Here is a 19,953-nt window from a genome sequence, read left to right on the forward strand (position 1 = left end):
CCTCTCACCTTGAATGTGTGAGCTCTTATAACTGAATCCCTCATTCTGGGAAAAAACTGATCTCTATCCACCCTGTCTATACCCTTCATGATTTTGTAGACATCTTTGACATTCCTCTATGCTATCTGTTACTCCACCAAACTTCGTGTCATCTGCAAACTTAATGATCAGACCAACAGTGCCCTCTTCCAAAGCATTTATGTATATCACAAAGAACAGTGGCTATATGAATAAGATGACTCAATTTCTAAACATTTTAGCTAACTGAGCATCCCCATTTCATCCAACAATATTCTTTGTCCAGATGTTATCCAGATCTCCTGTTTCCAATGAAAATAATCCTCACCTACTCAACCTCTCTCCATACCAGGCAACATCCTTCTCTGCACCCTCTCCAAAGCATCCACATCCTTTTGGTAATGTGGTGACCAGAACTGTACACAGTATTCTAAATGCAGTTGAACCAAAGTCTTGAACAATTTTAACATGTCCTGCCAGCTCTTATACTCAATACCCCATCTGGTGAAAGCAAGCATACCATATGGCTTCTTGACCACTCTATCTGCCTGTGCAGCCACCTTCAGGGTACAATGAACCTGAAATCCCAGAACTCTCTGCTTATCAACTTTTCCCAAGACTCTTCCGTTTACAATATAGTTTGCTCGAGAGTTAGACTTTCCAAAATACATCACCTCACATTTGCCCGGATTGAACTCCATCTGCCAATTCTCCGCCCAATTCTCCAGTTTATCTATATTCTTCTGTATTCTTTGACAGTCCCCTATGCTATCTGTTACTCCACCAAACTTTGTGTCATCTGCAAACTTAATGATCAGACCAACAGTGCCCTCTTCCAGATCATTTATGTATATCACAAAGAACAGTGGCCCCAGCACCGGAACACCACCGGTCACCTTTCTCCATTTCGAGAAACTCTGTTCAACTATTACTGTCTGCCTCCTGTTGTGCAACCAGTTCTTTATCCACCGAGCTAGAACACCCTGCACACCACGTGACTTCACTTTCTCCATTAGTTTACCATGGGGAACCTTATCAAATGCCTTATTAAAGTCCATATATATGACATCTACAGCCTTTCCTTCATCTATTAACTTGGTCACTTCCTCAAAGAACTCTATTAAGTTGATATGGCACAATCTCTCCCACACAAAACCATGTTGCCCGTTCTCTTCCAAATGTAAATAGATCCTATCCCTCAATATCTTCTCCAGCAACTTTCCCACCACTGACATCAGGCACACTGGTCTGTAGCTACCTGGAATGTCCTTACTACCCTTCTTAAACAGGGGGACATTACCAACTGTCCGGCACTTCACCTGTGTTTACAGATGATGTGTTTTGTTTGCAGTTGCTGATCAAAGTTTAGCCGGTAACCCAGAGAACCAGCTGGACCCAAAGAAATAGCTCCATGCTGATACACACACACACACACACACACACACACACACACACACACACACACACACACACACACACACACACACACACACACACACACACACCTCTGCTGTAAGAACCTGTGCATGAATTTACCATTTTTGGCAAAGGGGTGTTTATGGGGATGTTGCTAGTATTTGGAACAGCATCATTAAGTTGCAATAGAATCACTTGGGTTTTCAGATGTTATTCTATATTCTGTTCTGTTTTGTTCGTGTATAAACAAACTCTGTTTTGTTTTACACGGAGTAGTTTGGCCAGCTGCATCACTCATGGAACATAAATTTTTGACCTGCTTAAAACAACTGGAAAAGTTAGGGTCTGGGCTACCTCCTTGAAATGTTTTTGGGCGGGGGGGGGGGTCTGGCCTGGTTCATAACACCTGGGTCAGGAGATTTATCTGACCTCTGTCATTTATGGTGATTGATGAACAGGAAAATAATGGGAAAGCATAATTAAACAAAAATAGTACTAGGTTCAGTAGCTCGAAACTATAACTGTTCAAAGGCTGAAGTGACAGTATAGCTCAAAAGGAACACTTCAGCAAGGGGATTACTGCAAAACTTGAGCATTTGCAATTCAAAGTGCATTATATCAGAGGTCGATTGCATTGTGAAAGTGTCCAGTAATATCAGTTTTGCAAATAACACTGTTGGATTCATCTTTTTATAAAGCAAATATGATACTCAACCAAATTCAGTGAAAAGTTTAGATTTCAGGATACATCATGATCCACTGGCATCTTTCTGATAGAATGATGAACCTTCTCAGGTAAGCACAAATGCTTCCAGGGTGTATAGAGTCATAGCCATAGAGATGTACAGCACGGAAACAGACCAACACGTCCACGCTGATCAGATATCCTAATCTAATCTGGTCCCATTTGCCAGCAATTGGCCCATATCCTTCTAAACCCTTCCTATTCACATACCCATCCAGATGCCTTTAAAATGCTGCAATTATACTAGCCTCCACCATTTCCACTGGCAGCTCATTCAATATATACGCACCACCCACTACGTGATAAAGTTGCCCCTTACGTCCCTTTTAAATCTTTCCCCTCTCATCCTAAATCTATGCGCTCTAGTTCTGGACTGTCCCATTCCAGGAAAAGACTTTGTCTATTTACCCTATCCATGCCCCTCATAATTTTGTAAACCTCTATAAGGTCACCCCGCAGCCTCAAAGCTCCAGGGAAAACAGGTCCAGCCTGTCCAGCCTCTCCCTATAGCTCAAATCCTCCAACCCTGGCAACATCCTTGTAAATCTTTTCTGAACCCTTTCAAATTTCACAACGTCCTTCCAATTGAAAGGAGACCAAAATTGCACGCAATATTCCAACAGTGGCCTCACCAATGTCCTGTACAGCCACAACATGACCTCCCAACTCCTGTACTCAATACTCTGACCAATAAAGGAAAGCATACCAAACACCTTCTTCACTATCCTGTCTACCTGTGACTCCACTTTCGAGGAACTATGAACCTGCACTCCAAGGTCTCTTTCTTCAGCAACATACTGCAGGACCTTATCATTAAGTGTATAAGTCCTGCTAAGATTATTTCAAATAGTAGGGGGAGATGCTCCATTTGCTGGACAATATCAGGATTTATAATATGGTGTCTGATTGCAGGGGTGCATACAAATTCTATGCTAACCATGAAATAGAAATCCAACAAATAAATAAATGTGAAAAATAAAGGGACCAAAATCTAAATAGATTGCTGTTTAAACAACCAAGCGGGCGGCACGGTGGCACAGTGGTAAGCAATGCTGCCTCGCAGTGCCAGAGACCCGGGTTCAAATCCCACCTCGGGCAACTGTCTGTGTGGAGTTTGCACATTCTCCCCGTGTCTGTGTGGGTTCCCTCCGGGTGCTCCGGTTTCCTCCCACAGTCCAAAGATGTGCAGGTTAGGTGAATTGGCCGTGCTAAATTGCCTGTAGTGTTAGGTGAAGGGGTAAATGTAGGGGAATGGGTCTGGGTGGGTTGCACTTCGGCGGGTCGGTGTGGACTTGTTAGGCCGAAGGACCGGTTTCCACACTGTAAGTAATCTAAAATTCCATGAACCAGAGGCCGCCTTTACTGCTAAGCCTTTTTTTAGAGCCACTGATGGTCAAAGTAAAATTTTCAGAAATGGAATAATGAACAGCTACAAGAAAAATCTGTGCATTCCACATTAAATGGTGCACCTACTTGGTTTCTTTTAATATTGAAATTGCAAATTAATAAGTTAAGAAATGCATACTGGCAGATGTAAAACCATGGGTCACAAATTTACATAACTTAATGTTGGCAGCACTATATAGGCTTAATGTATGCTGAATGACATTTTAGTAGAAAGTAGAGGTAGTAGTTAAAAAGGAACAAGGTGAGGGTTTAGGGAAACCTGCATTGTATTTATAAATTAGAAATAAACAATTTAGCATTGTAGAGGATGCAAATTTGAAACACATGATCATTTTAATTACGAATTAAAAGAGTACCACTGAAGGAATGCAAGTGTAATTCCTTGAGATGAATTTCAAAATAATGATGTTCTTTACCAGGTAAACCTAGTGAGACTGCTCAGGGATCATGTAGGACCTGAAATGTAGAAGCTGGGAGATGCTTATTGACTGATTAGCTGTAGGAGAATACTGCAGCAGCAAAACGTCAAACAAACGGACAAGAAGTTATCATTAGGGTTTATCAAATCCATTACAGTGGTAAAGCCCACTGCATTTTTATTTTTCTGTATTTTCAGCCAGTCGTCTGACAATCAATTTTAGTGTGATTTACATAGCTGTTTTTTCTGCAGTAATGGGGTGTATACGATTGGAGCTCTGGCAGGACTAAGCAGCTGAATGGTCTGTGGACTAGTGACCACTCATTAATGAATAAGACCTTCTGCCTGCCAACTACTGCCTGTCATTCTTTGAGGAGGAACATCTTTGCTCTGCATGTAAAAAGCCTGAAAATAGTCAGTTTTGTTTTCCCTTAATGGTGATTGTAATCTGTGGGTCTTAACCACTAACACAGAGACTTTACAAGTGTGAACCAGCCCTCTGTACCTTCGACAAATATGTGAAAATATCTGGACAAGGAGAATCAAGAAGCAGCACATCCTTACCAGCTGAAAGGACCATCTCAATTAAACCTCTACTACCTTCCTTGTCTTTCCCACTGCCAGAACACCGATATTATTTTCTTATTTGTATGCAATGTATTCAGGAGGAGTTTAGAAGAGCGATAGAGTTTTCACTGGTAACGTGATTGACATAATTGTTCATCTGTAGCTCAAATCTATTAATTTGTAATAAATAGTAATCATTGTTAAATGCAGAAACGTGGTTTGTGTTTTCTGTCAACCTCTGTCTAAAACACAGGTAAATTGGATAATTCTGCATACCTTTGTGTGATTTAACTTTTGTGATGGTTCTAGGAATAGTAGGGCATGATTTCCAATTCACTCCCCAATGAGGCGTACCACAGCACTGTGTGTGTACCTACATACCTACAGCACATAGAATGCAGGGCTTTAAGATGGCAGTTCAGCATCACTACCTTTTGAAATGGCATTAAAGACAGATAATAAATGCTGGCCTAATCATGGTTATTGTTTCCCACGAATGAATTGATAATGTGATTAAATGAGAAAGAAGCACAGGCAATGTTGGAGGTATGAGATGGAAATAGCACAGTATTCCAGATGAATAAGTGAAATGAAGTCAAAAAGTGTTATCCATCAGACATCTAGTACCTTGGCTACACAAATTGAAGACAAACAGGATTTCAAAGTGAACTTCCAATTGGGATGGTATTGATAAAAGTCAAAAAGCAAGTTCAAACAGTCATAAAGTTTTAGAAAATGCAGGAAATTTCCTTTATAAATAGATACCTCAAACACAAACTGAAGTTTTACATAATATGACAGAGTGCAACAGAAGACAGAGTACTTTAGAAACAGGAATCTGCTGTCCTCCTACAACTGAAATATAATTTAACATTCCCTGCACAAATGAAAAGAGTGATTCAGTCCTGTCACATTCAACTGTTGAAGTAGCTGTAAGAAGCAGCAAACAGTAAGAGACACTGGATCAGTTAGGTCTATACTCACCAGAGATTAGAAGAATGAGGAAGCATCTCATAGAAACCTATAAAATTCTACCAGGCTAGACAGAGTAACCCTAAGAAAGATGCTCCTGATGACTGGGGAGCCCAGAACCAAGGGTCACAGTCTGACCCTTGTCCCCCTGTTCAAGAAGGGGAGTAGAGACAACCCTGGTAATTAGAGACCAGTGAGCCTTACTTCAGTTATTGGTAAAGTGTTGGAAAAGATTATAAGAGATAGAATTTATAATCATCGAGAAAAGAATAATTTGATTAGGGATAATCAGCACGGCTTTGTGAAGGGTAGGTCATGCCTCACAAACCTTATTGAGTTCTTTGAGAAGGTGACCAAACAGGTAGATGAGAGTAAACTGGTTGATGTGGTGTATATGGATTTCAGCAAGGCTTTCGATAAGGTTCCCCACAGTAGGCTATTGTACAAAATGGGGAGGAATGAGATTGTGGGAGATATAGCAGTTTGGATCAGTAATTGGCTTGCTGAAATAAAACAGAGGGTGGTGGTTGATGGGAAATGTTCATCCTGGTGTTCAGTTACCAGTGGTGTACCTCCAGGTCGGTGTTGGGTCCACTGCTTGTTCATCATTTTTGTAAACGACCTGGATGAGGGCGTAGAAGGGTGGGTTCGTAAATTTGCAGATGTCACTAAGGTCGGTGGAGTTGTGGATAGTGACGAAGGATATTGTAGGTTACAGAGAGACATAGATAAGCTGCAGAACTGGGCTGAGAGGTGGCAAATGGAGTTTAATGCGGACAAGTGTGAGGTGATTCACTTTGGTCGAAGTAAACGGAATGCAAAGTACTGGGCTAATGGTAAGATTCTTGATAGTGTAGATGAGCAGAGAGATCTCGGTGTCCAGATCCTTGAAGTTGCCACCCAGGTTGACAGGGTTGTTAAGAAGGCATACAGTGTTTTAGTTTTTATTAATAGAGGGATTGAGTTCCGGAACCATGAGGTTATACTACAGCTGTACAAAACTCTGATGTGGCCGCACTTGGAGTATTGTGTACAGTTCTGGTCACCGCTTTATAAGGAGGATGTGGAAGCTTTGGAAAGGGTGCAGAGGAGATTTACTAGGATGTTGCCTGGTATGGAGGGAAGGTCTTATGAGGAAAGGCTGAGGGACTTCAGGCTGTTTTTGTTAGAGAGAAGAAGATTGAGAGGTGACTTAATAGAGACATATAAGATAATCAGAGGGTTAGATAGGGTGGACAGGGAGAGCCTTTTTCCAAGAATGATGACGGCGAGCATGAAGGGGCATAGCTTTAAATTGAGGGGTGATAGATATAGGACAGATGTCAGAGGCAGTTTCTTTACTCAGAGAGTAGTAAGGGCATAGAATGCTTTGCCTGCAATGGTAGTAGATTCGCCAACTTTAAGTACATTTAAGTCGTCATTGGACAAGCATATGGACGTACATGAAATAGTGCAGGTTAGATGGGCTTCAGATTGGTATGACAGGTCGGCGCAACATCGAGGGCCGAAGGGCCTGTACTGCGCTGTAATGTTTTATGTTCTATGATAAGGAGTAGGCTATTTAAGACTGAACAGAAAATAAAATTTCTTCACCCAGAGAATGGGGAGTCTATGGAATTCTGTGCCATAGAAAATGATTAAAACCAAAATATTGAACATTTTCAAAATATAGATAGACATAGTTCAAAGGTAAAAGGCATAAAGGGATATGTGAAAGCGGGAATAAAGTACTGCATAGGATGATCAGCCTTGATTATAATGGATGACAAAGCAGGTTTAAAGAGCCACATGGCCTAGTCTTGTCCCTATTTTGTATGTTTTCATGTTATACCTGTGAGGGGTTTCCCAGCTCGGAGAGGAGGACCAATAACTTGGAACAATTTCTGCAAGTAATGAGAGAAGCCAATATGTTAATTGAAATCCTGTATTTCATACCCAGCAAAAACACGCAATTCCTGGCATACACTGGTTGCTTAATAAATGAGTGTCATGCATACTTCACGCTCATGAACATTTCAGATCATCAAATTAGTCCACCAGGATTGAGAAAACAAAAAATTAATTTCAATTATCTTTAAAACTGGTAAGATATCTACTTCAACTTTATTAAGATAGGCCCTACCCATAGTCAGCTAATTATCAATAAAGTAGAAGGCTCCAGTAACCATTACCCATTTAACAGATTTTCTGTGTGTTTACATGCTAACAAGCTGAGGCAGATGCATCACTCAGTATCCAATTAGATGTGTAAATTAAAGTGCAAGACAAGTGTGGTTTCTTCTCTGCTGTTACATTGTGAGGTGGAATGATCAAGGCTGTAACAGAGATGACTTGCCAATGCACAGCTTCCCATTTTCACTCTCTTCCTCTCCAACATCCCCTCCCAAAGAAAATCATTTTCTTCCAAATTTGGGAATCATTTCTGATTTAAGGCAGTTCAGGTAATCAATTTCTAAAAGCTTCACTGCTCTCCTTTGTCTTTCTGTCATCTTAAATGAATTTCTTACAGATTAGATTAGATTCCCTATAGTATGGAAACAGGCCCTTCGGCCCAACAGGTCTACACTGACCCTCCGAAGAGTAACCCACCCAGATCCATTCCCCTACCCGACATTTTACCCCTACGCACCTAGCACTATGGGCAATTTAGCATGGCCAATTCATCTAACCTGCACATCCTTGGATTGTGGAAAGAAACCGGAGCACCCGGAGTAAATCCATGCAGACACGGGGAGAATGTGCAAACTCCACACAGACAGTCGCCCAAGGTGTGACTCGAACCCGGGTCCCTGGCACTGTGAGGCAACAGTGCTAACCACTGAGCCACTGTGCTGCCCATAAATATTGCGGAGATATTACTCTGTTGCTATACAGTCCTCAAATATTGGTTACTCTCGCCCTCATCATTTTGAAGGAAACATAGTTTATGGTTCAAAACTAAAATCAAGAGGATATTCATGTATTCACTCCAGATTTGCTGTCCTGGACCACTGCCAGAACTGGAGAACGACTGAGGAATATTACTGCAGCATTCTGCTTGCATTCAGAGTTCCAGTCAACTGTTCCACAAAATATAACAAGAAACACAAAGTTTCAAAAGTAATGTTAGTTTATCAGCGGAAGTTCAGAATGAACTTTACTTTTTGGAAATCAAGCCTTATTTCTACCTCACTGATGTCGTTCTAATTCTTACCTCCATTGGAGTGATGTAATCATTCATTCCTCTGTTGTACACATAGATCATGGCATCATATAGACAGTGTTCCCAGCACATTTGGACCACCTACAACACAGGCAGACAGAAAGCATTCTTGGACACCAAATCCAAAGAGTATCATAGCAAGAATAATTTCACATCAACTTTACTAAATCCCAAACTCATTTATCATGTTGTAGGATGAAAAAGAAAACATTCACAAAATCACAAATTAAAACAAACATTTAAACTTATTTTGGACTCAACATCAATTCGTTGGGATTCCATTCGCAAGTTCCATTTGATCAAAAAATTACAACACAATCTGCATATAAATAATGTCATTGCTCCATCTGCCTTGGTTCTGTCAGGAAAGACTAATGTCTGTACTGCTCCAACACTTTTATGCTTAACACTAATTAAAGCTGACAAAACCAGAGAAGACTAGCTGATATTGTAGTCATGATCTTGAAAAATCTATAAATAGAAAGTGACCTAGAGATAGGTCTTCAGGGTTTCAAGAAATGAGACTGTGACTACTTCCTTTGGCAGTTTGAACAATTGTGCAATTGCCCTTTGGAAATAAAACAGTTGATACACTTTCTCAGAAACAAAGGCTTCGTATAAAAGTGAAATACTGTATATGCTGGAAAGCTAAAGTAAAAACAAAAACTGCTGGAGAAACTCAGCAGGTGTGACAGTATCTGTGGAGAGAGAAGCAGAAGTAATGGTTTGAATAGAATAACATTTTCTTTGGAACGAATAGGGGAACTGCAACTGATAGTTTTTATGCTGGGGTCAAAGATGGAGGAGGAGCAAGTGGAACAGACGCTGGACGTGCATAGAACAAATGATTCTGGTCATGCTCTCAAGCTATTGAATTCAGTGTTGACTCCTGAAGCAGCAAAGTGCAGTGCATAAGCAGAAAATGAGGTGTTATTCCTCCACCTTACATTGACCTTCAATGGAATACTGCAACTGGCTTAGGATAGAAATGTTAGCAAGGGAGAAAAATAGTTTAATAAAATGTCAAGCAACTGGAAGGTCGTGGTCATTCTTACAGAGCATAGGTGTTCTGCAAAGTGATCACCCAGTCTATGTATGGTGTCACGAGAGTAAAATGCACTGCACGATGAGCAGTGAATAAAGATAATCTCTCATGAGAGAGAGAGGGACAAAGAGACAACTGGTAGTGGTTAACCTGAGGGTCACCACATCTCAAGCAAGAGAGAATCCTTCATGGTAACATAAGCAGTGAAAACAATAAGCTAGAAGAATAAATAACTTGCTGCTTCACTGGAAGGTGCATTTGAGACACTGAACAGTGAAAAGGGAAGAGTAACAGCACATGTATTACACCTTCTGCAAAGTACCGCAAGGGTTGAGTTGGGGGGGGGAGAAAGTGTTTGGAGTGATGGAGAAATGGACCAGGATGTCACGGAGGCAGTGGTCTGTACAGAATGCTAACAGTGAGGGAGGGTTTTGTGATGGCAGAGGGCAGAAATGGTGGAGGAAAAACCCTTGAATGTAGAGATTTTATAATAAGCGTTTATATTTTGTGTGGATGGTTGCGTTATGTCTCATCATTGCCAGAGATTATTTAATGAACTCCATTAATAATACCATTCCTTTCCATATTCTATGCAACACGGACAGTCTTTTCTCCTTTTTCTCATTCCATAATGAAGTTATTCCCATTCTAATCTTTGATCAAGCATGTGACACTGATGCATAACTCATTTTGATTTAGATAGAACCTTACATTACATCTTTGGTTTACTTCAATCGTATTTATATTTCTGAATCTATTCCAAGATTAGATCAAAGGATGTTTGGTGTACTATGACTCTCATACTTTTGGTGCAATACTAATTGTTCAGAAACTGGATATTATCTGCTAAATGTAGACTCTCCATTGAAACTTGTTTTTAAGATAAACTGCCAAGTACAGTTATGTAGCCACCAGTTTAAGAAATCAATTATAGAAATTAAACATGGTGTATGAGTGATAGATTGACCCATTTCTCTCAATATTTGGAAGACAATGTTAAATCTGCCTAACCAGCAGAAACTATTAGGTGGACAGTTAAAAATTAACCAGTTACATACCTGCTCATAATGCAACTATTTCTGATCATTTGCGATTATTAATCAAAATAATTCTGCGCGTTGCAGGCCAAAAGCAAATAGGAGCCTTGGAACGTGTAACAACTCGGACGCCATTCCATTAATGTAACTAAGTACTGAGTGCATCGGACCAACCAATTGAATGTGGTTTGGAATTTCCTTCTGACTTTGAGTGAAGGGCTTTGGTTTCTAAATAATACTACTTTCAGTGATGTAAGTTAGATCAGAATCATAAACCTACGTTAAACTTTTGCTTTGCATAATGCCCATCATATCCCAAAGTGCTTAACAGTCAAAAGCTTAGTTTTGAACTGCCGATACAGCTCAACAAAGGCCGGAGCCAATTCATGTACAGCAATGTCTAACAAATGGAAAATCAATGAATGATTGAATTATCTATTCTGGACGGTGTGGCTTCACTTGGTGTTCTTAACATTCTATGATCCTAACCCTCCACTTATCTCTGAAGAGTGCCCTTGGATTTATTAGCACAGCCGAGTAGGCCAGAGGCGTTGGGTTAACATTTCCTCTAAAACAATACAGTGCTCACTCTTTGATTTATTCAGCTCAATGTGTGACAGCACTTTATTTCTGAACCCAAGCAATGTCCATGAAAATTCAAAAAACACCAGTCGTCAGTGAAATAATGTAGAAATAGAATTTGATCAAACTAAATGCAAATCTAATGGCTAGTTCCAGTAATCTGAAATTACAATAACAAAACATAAAACTGCATAAACATAAAAGCTTCAAGTAAAAGGACTTTACACAGGATGTGCAGCGAGGAAACAGGCTATTCGACGCAACTAGTTCATGCTGATGTTTATGCTCCATTTGAGTTTCATTCATCATCTAAATTTATAATTAAAACCCTCTATTCCTTTTCCACTCAAATCCTTCTTGAATTGCATTGATAACTTTAACTAGTCCTTGTAGTAGCGAGTTCCACATTCTCACCACTCTTTTGATAAAATAATTCCTTCTGAATTCCCTACTTGATTTCTTACTGATCATTTTATCTTATGGCATGGAGGTCGACAACTAAATCAAATCAGCCTTCTTATCCCTGCATTCTCAACTCAGAAAAATTATAATACTCAGTGATCTGCAAGATTGCCCCAATGACTTCTAATCAAACATCTTAAATACCAATACCAGAAACCAGGTTTGTCACTTAAACAAAATAATTCACAATTCATTAATAATAGAACAGCTTTCGCAAATCACAGCTAAACAAGGTAAACGAAAATTAATGTTTATGATGTAAAGCCAATCTTCTTTGATTCTATGCCCAATACTCTCAAAGACAGATAGACAAACATATACAATTAGGAGATAAGTCAAAACTAAAAATAATCAAAACTGGCAGCCACCAGGGTCGTTAAAACCATAAACACCGAGGATTGTACTTTGTTTGGGTTCTGAAGGCACCAGTCAATGCAAACAGCTTTCAATAGGCTCGGTAAAGTATTCAGTTAATTCTACCAACAGATACTGTAGAGTCATAAAGTCATACAGCATGAAAACAGACCCTTCGGTCCATCCCATCCATTCCGACCAGATATCCCAACCCAATCTAGTCCCACCTGCCAGCACCCAACCCATATCTCTCCAAATCCTTCCTATTCCTATACCCATCTAAATGCCTCTTAAATGTTACAATTATACCAGCCTCCACCTCTTCCTCGATACTCTTCGGTGAACTTTCAACAACTCGCCTTGGCCCAAAATACCTCCAAACGTTTCCTATCCATGCACCTGTTCAAATGCATCTTACCTGAGGAATAGGTTTCCTGTTAAGTCTTCATAGACTTCGTGGAACTGCTTATATTTATCCACTGAACTACATTTTGATTTTTATCTGGGCTTGATAAATAAAATCAATAAACACTGATTCAGTGGAGTGACAGTTAATTATGACCTCAATCAGGGCAATGTGACCTCTAATTTTATAAATTCAGTTCAACTCAATGTGTAACTCAACCAGGAGATTGTGGATTTGAGCTATTTGAAATTTTCAGCTGAGTTTGAGACATTTCAATTTGGTTTAAGGGGAGGAATTTTGTTTCTTCCCAAACAATATCATCATAATTTAAGTCATTGCCACATGTAGAATATAGCTAATCCAGAATGGCAATGATTTAAACTTGCACATGATTTTAGCAAGTACAAGAATTATGAAATGCAGTGTGTGATGCATTTAACAAGTCTTATTGACGGGATTTACGAAATAAATGTGTGTTTTGTTTTAAAAGTCTTGCTACTTCATGTGCTTGATTTTTGAATAGCTGTGGTCATTTCACAGTCGTTCAGTGATTAAGCACTACTGCCACACATTGCCAGGTACCCAGGTTCAATTCCACCATCAGGCGACTGTCTGTGTGGAGTTTGCACATTCTCCCTGTGTCAGTGTGGATTCCCTCCGGATGCTCCAGATTCCTCCCACAGTCCAAAGATGTGCAGGTTAGGTAGACTTCCCATGCTAAATTGCCCTTAGTGTCCAGGGATTTGCAGTTTAGGGGGATTAGCCATTGTATAAGTAGTGTTACACGGAGAGGATAGCAGTGTGGGTCTGGGTGGAATGGTCTTCGGAGGATCGGGGTGAACTTGATGGGCCTAATGGCCTGCTTCCGCGCTGCAGAGATTTTATGATTCTAAGTTGATAATGAGCGGACTACCAGGGAGTAATCAAAACTCCATTGAGTTACTTCGGCAGCCTCAAACAAGTTCAAACTTCAGTCTCGCTTTTTCCTCAACATTTTCCTTACAACTAATTAGTACCTGTTTATATGCCTTGAAACCAGTTAACAATTGGTTCTTCCATTGTTCCTGACTCCCTGTTCTCTTACATTATTTATTAGCCTACTATGGAACACCTAATCAAATGCCTTTTGAAGATCCAGACAATTTACACCTTCTGGATTACTGTTGTTTACTCTCTAAACTGCCTCCTCAACAATATCAATAAAGTTGGTCAAATAAAAAATAAATCCATGGAGAATATACATTCTAGTTATTTCATTTCTAAATATTTTTCCTTTCGCTACACTATCTGCTGCTGCTTTTCTCTTGAATTAAAGAACAGGCATTCTGCTGTATGTAATTTTATCTCTACTACATTACATTTTGATCATGTATTATGGAGTTAAAACAAGATCTTTATGTTCTCTCTTCCATTGAAAATTACAGTATAAATTCAAGGAGGCAATAAAGTTCAATATCTTAGTGAGAAAATTACAGGACAAGTACTGTTGTTCACTTTGTAGAACATTTCTGAAAGCTTAGCAAAAGATGAAGGCCAGCGTAGAGATTCTAGAGGGCATGAGATGTCGTTTCCCACAAGATTGATCCAATATTCAAGGGACAAAACACTCAACTATGAAGCAGAGAAGACCCAAAAATTGAACTATATGTACTGCTCACCTGTTGAATGTCCAGGCTAGTGATGTCCATATGTACAATGCATGCTTCAATGTTTTCCATCATGTCCCTGTCCTGAAAGTGGATGAGTAGATCCTTCATTACTTGTGGTGTGATGCTTGGCAGCTTATCATTCAGAATATAAGGTTCCAGGCACTCAAGAAACACTCCTTTCGCCACTGAGATCTCACTCAATTTAGTGTAGATCTGTCCAAATAGAAGATCTCTGCATCAAAAGAAAGAAATTAATTGTATTTTGTACATATTTTTAATTTCTGTCATAAAAACAAGGGTTTTTGAAAAGGTTCAGAAAAGACCTACAAGGATGTTGGCAGGGTTGGAGGATTTGAGCTGTGGAGAGAGGGTGAATAGGCTGGGGCTATTTTCTTGGAGCGTCGGAGGCTGAGGGGTGACCTTATTGAGGTTTATAAAATCATGAGGATAAATAGACAATCTTTTCCTTGGGATGGGGGAGTCCAGATCTAATGGAATATGATCATCATCCAAATACCTAATTTAAACAATGTCAGTTCATGACAAACATCAGCCTAGGTGCCAAGAAAAACACACCTGCTCTTTGAAATAGTGCCATAACATCTTTTCATCTTGATTTAGCGACCTGCAGTTCATTTGAAGGATAACATCTCTGGCACTACAGTATACTCTCACTCAAAAGTATATCGCGTCAATTTTCATCATGCCTCTTCCAACAACTGGGGCAATTTTTCTGTCTTAAAATAAGTTCGCAAGGAAGATTCCAGCCATCATAGTTCTCTCTGCAGGTTGAGAGGCCATATGAATAACAGACATAGGAGGTGCCATAGTTTATTTGTCCCTTTAAGCCTGCTCCACCACTCAAGGTCATCACTGATCATTTTCTTTAACTCAGCCTTGCCACATTAGCCCTCAATTCTAGAATACCCAAAATTTTATTGATCTCCATCTTGATCATAGTCATGTCCTCAGCATGAGGTTCTAACTTAGGTCAAAGTAGCGCACGCTGGACAGAAGTCCGAGAGAATAACTGCATCAACGATTAAATTAGGTCAATAAAATAATGGCAAACTATGCCGCATAACGTATTAATTCTGCAAAGCAAGAAATAGGTTTAAATATCCCAGTAATTCTGCCATTGAATAGAGTTTTTCTTCCGATCATTACAGGAGTTGGGAGGTCATGCTGCGGCTGTACAGGACATTGGTTAGGCCACTGTTGGAATATTGCATGCAATTCTGGTCTCCTTCCTATCGGAAAGATGTTGTGAAACTTGAAAGGGTTCAGAAAAGATTTACAAGGATGTTGCCAGAGTTGGAGGATTTGAGCTATAGGGAGAGGCTGAACAGGCTGGGGATGTATTCTTTGGAGCGTCGGAGGCTGAGGGGTGACCTTATAGAGGTTTATAAATCATGGATAGGATAAATAGACAAAGTCTTTTCCTTGGGGTGGGGGGAGTCCAGAACTACAGGGCATAGGTTTAGGGTGAGAGGGGAAAGATATAAAAGAGATCTAAGGGGCAACCTTTTCACACAGAGGGTGGTACGTGAATGCGCTGCCAGAGGAAGTGGTGGAGGCTGGTACAATTGCAAAATTTAAAAGGCATTTGGATGGGTACATGAATAGGAAGGGTTTGGAGGGATATGGGTCAGGTGCTGGCAGGTGGGACTAGATTGGGTTGGGATATCTGGTCGGCATGGACGGGTTGGACCGAAGGGTCTGTTTCCATGCTGTACATCTCTATGACTCTAAGATGGAAATGTGTTGCTGGAAAAGCGCAGCAGGTCAGGCAGCATCTAGGGAACAGGAGAATCGACGTTTCGGGCATTAGCCCTTCTTCAGGAATGAGGAAAGTTGGTCCAGCAGGCTAAGATAAAAGATAGGGAGGAGGGACTTGGGGGAGGGGCGTCGGAAATGTGATAGGTGGAAAGAGGACAAGGTGAGGGTGATAGGTCAGACTGGGGTGGGGGGCGGAGAGGTCGGGAAGAAGATTGCAGGTTAGGAAGGCGGTGCTGAATTTGATGGATTTGACTGAGACAGGCTGGGGGGAGGGGAAATGAGGAATCTGGTGAAATCCGAGTTCATCCCTTGTGGTTGGAGGGTTCCTAGCCGGAAGATGAGGCGTTCTTCCTCCAACCGCCGTTTCGCTGTGGTCTGACGATGGAGGAGTCCAAAGACCTGCATATCCTTGGTGGAGTGGGAGGGGGAATTGAAATGTTGAGCTACAGGGTGGTTGGGTTGATTGGTCCGGGTGTCCCAGAGGTGTTCTCTGAAACACTCCGCAAGTAGGCGGCCTGTCTCCCCAATATAGAGGAGGCCACATCGGGTGCAGAGGATGCAATAGATGATATGTGTGGAGGTACAAGTGAATCTGTGGTGGATATGGAAGTTTCCTTTGGGGCCTTGGAGGGAGGTGAGGGGGGAGGTGTGGGCGCAAGTCTTGCACCTCCTGCGGTTGCAGGGGAAGGTGCTGGGAGTGGAGGTTGGGTTAGTGGGGGGTGTGGATCTGACGAGGGAGTCACGGAGGGAGTGGTCTTTACGGAATGCTGATAGGGGAGGGGAGGGAAATATATCCTTGGTGGTGGGGTCCGTTTGGAGGTGGCGGAAATGACGGCGGATGATGCGCTGTACATGGAGGTTAGTGGGGTGGTAGGTGAGGACCAGTGGGGTTCTGTCCTGGTGGCGGTTGGAGGGGCGGGGTTCAAGGGCGGAGGATCGGGAAGTGGAAGAGATGCGGTGGAGGGCATCGTCGACCACGTCGGGGGGGAAATTGCGGTCCTTGAAGAAGGAGGCCATCTGGGATGTGCGTTTTTGGAACTGGTCCTCCTGGGAGCAGATGCGGCGGAGTCGAAGGAATTGGGAGAATGGGATGGCGTTTTTACAGGGGGCAGGATGGGAGGAGGTTTTATCTTTTATCTTAGCCTGCTGGACCAACTTTCCTCATTCCTGAAGAAGGGCTAATGCCCGAAACGTCGATTCTCCTGTTCCCTAGATGCTGCCTGACCTGCTGCGCATTTCCAGCAACACATTTCCATCTCTGATCTCCAGCATCTGCAGACCTCACTTTCTCCTCTATGACTCTAAAACAATCTACAGTAAAAAAACAAAAGAAGAAACGATTGCTTATTGAGGCACTACTAAAGAGGTGTTTACTCGGTTTCTAATACTATTCCAACTATAATTTAAACAGGGATTCTACAAAGTTGCTCATTCTTTTCCTGCACTCCGTACAAGCTGCAGTTTTGAGACAGCCCCAAAACACAAAGGAACATAAATGTAGGCTGCAGCTTGGGTCTGAAGAGCCAAATATGCAACCTGCTTCCAGTTCTGACACCTGCAACAATTTTTATTGTTCCTGGCAGAGCCCAGACATCAGAGACAGAATTTATGTAAAACTAAGAAAATGTTGCAAGCTTCAGCTCATCGTCAATCTGAGGATGATGTTTGCGAGTGTCTGCTGTGAGGGCTGATGTGGCTGAACAGGTCAACTCTCAACTGGCAAACCTTTAGGCATAGGGGACAGGATTTCACATGAGATGGTGGGATTTGGACTGCAAGGTTTTATTCCTTTTCTTTGCTTCTCCGTTGTTCCTGCGCCTCAGCATTAAGATATAATGACTCAACGCATAACGTAGCTTGATGGACAAGTTGTCCCCATTCTGAATGACAGGCAGCAAGCTACTCCCTGTCATTACTGTCAATGCTGCTAGAATTCATGGAGTGTTTCGGTGTGTCTTTAAATTTTTCTTTGCTGTCAACTGGAATGCTGACAATTTGAGAGTCGACATTTTAGCCTTCTGGACACAGTCTAAGTTTATTTTGGAGGAGATTTGCAGCATGGTGGCTCAGTGGTTAGCACTGCTACTTCACAGCGCCAGAGACCCAGATTCAATTCCACCCACGGGGCGACTGTCTGTGTGGAGTTTGCACATTCTCCCCATGTCTGCGTGGGTTTCCTCCGGGTGCCCCGGTTTCCTCCCATAACCCAAAGATGTGCATGTTAGGTGGTTTGGCCTTGCTAGATTGCCAATGATGTCCATGGATGTGCAGGTTCAGTGAATTAAACATGGGTAATGCAGAGTCTGGGTGAGACGCTGTTCAGAGGGTCGAGGTGGATGTGATGAGACGAAGGACCTACTTCCACACTGTACCGATTATATGATTACTTAAAGAGCTGGCTTCAAGATGGACACAGTAATCCCACAGAAGTGCAAGATTTAGTGGCAGCACTGCTAATGAAATTCCACTCATACTCAATTGTGTTACTGATACATAACCCGGGTCTCAATCTCGAACAGGAGTGTGGTCATGATGATAACACTTTTTCTGACTTGCAGAGATATTTGTTGCCAAAAATCTCAGTGCTGTAGTTTTTAGAAGGCTGAACTGGTATAATTGATCCAGTGGCTGAAAACTGTGGATGCCAAGTGCTCAACCCAAAGTATCTCCTTCAACAAATATTCAAGGTGGAATATTTGATTGACTGGCTATGGATTGAAATGAGCTTCATTTCAGCAACATTTAAGAAGAGGCTGAGTTTCCTGTGTGCAAAATTGAAGAAATTGAGAGTAGTTTCAAAATCTGGCACTGGATGGGAAACAAAACTGAAGTCATGCACAATCTGTAGATCTTGTATAGTTATGGTCAGTTTAGTTTTAGAACAAAAGTAACCGAGTGAAAGAAAATTCTATCTAAGCACCGTCTATTGTAACAGAGGACACTCAATCTCTGATGAGGTAAATTATCACTGTCAGATACATTGGAAATTGTAATGTGGGTATCTCATATCCTTTCTTGACCCTAAGTTAAGGGATCTGTTTTGGATCTCACACCCAGACAGTTACAGGCATATCATCATGAAGCAACTGCAGGATTGTAAAGTTTCTTGGATACTCAAATCTCTGGAGCACAATCCACACAGTCTCAAGATTAACGGAGTCAAATGCTTTGGTCAGGTTAATCAATGCAATGATGAGGTCCTGGTGTTGTTCTTGATACTTTTCCTGAATCTGGAGAATGTACATCAGGATTATCCCTGCAGACCAAAGGAAAATATCTAAATAGCGGGGGCTGTTTTCCCTCCCTATGGAATGACTGCATGGAGTCTCGATGTGACTGCAATCAATGCAACCATTTTTGCAACCGTTTGTTGCTGTTCTCTCATCTCTGGCGGTTCACCCATGGATTCTTCCACATCATGCTAGAGGATAGCCAGAGTATCAGCCTCTGCTGTGAATTCATGGCAGGTCAAGTTGTTGAAAATGTTCATCCCAGCACTGTCAGTGGACACGGTCATCCTTAACAAGAAACCTACCATTCCAAGTATAAAGGGATATTTAATTCAATAAACCTTGGTCCAGAGACATCCAATTGACTTCAAAAAGTTTTGTACGTCAAAATAATCAGCATATTGTTGAAACGTCTTGGGTTTTATTTTCTTCCAGCACATTTCTTCATCTTCCAGATTGGTCTTTCAGACTCAGTATCAAGATCTTGGAATGCTGTTTTCTTGACATGCGAAGACATTGTTCACACAATGAAAGCCTGCTCATTTGTACTCTAGGCATCTACATATTCTGATATTGTTTTCATCTAACCTGTCCTGGTGACAATGATGCTCTGAAGCCAAACAATCTGGGCTTAATTGTTTAGTACAGCTGACTTCATTTGATC

General features: G+C 41.3%; 1 protein-coding gene across 4 annotated transcripts in view; it reads right to left on the reverse strand.

Moving 5' to 3' along the window:
* vps8 (VPS8 subunit of CORVET complex) overlaps positions 1-19,953 on the reverse strand; it is a 570,470-nt gene that overhangs the window by 423,205 nt on the left and 127,312 nt on the right. For all 4 annotated transcript variants that reach the window (XR_015757598.1, XM_043693080.2, XM_043693078.2 and 1 more), the window contains 3 exons: positions 14,290-14,512; positions 8,737-8,826; positions 7,375-7,426 (listed from right to left, as the gene is read on the reverse strand). Coding sequence is in view for 3 of the 4 variants with exons in the window: in XM_043693080.2 (XP_043549015.2) it covers positions 7,375-7,426; positions 8,737-8,826; positions 14,290-14,512 (365 nt within the window). In the remaining variant the exon portion in view is untranslated. The remainder of the gene's footprint in view (positions 1-7,374; positions 7,427-8,736; positions 8,827-14,289; positions 14,513-19,953) is intronic.

This window comes from Chiloscyllium plagiosum, unplaced genomic scaffold (genome assembly GCF_037043375.1).
Source record: "Chiloscyllium plagiosum isolate Xiang-an unplaced genomic scaffold, Cpla_swu_hap1 HiC_scaffold_7, whole genome shotgun sequence".
In the NCBI taxonomy this organism is placed as follows: Eukaryota; Metazoa; Chordata; class Chondrichthyes; order Orectolobiformes; family Hemiscylliidae; genus Chiloscyllium; species Chiloscyllium plagiosum.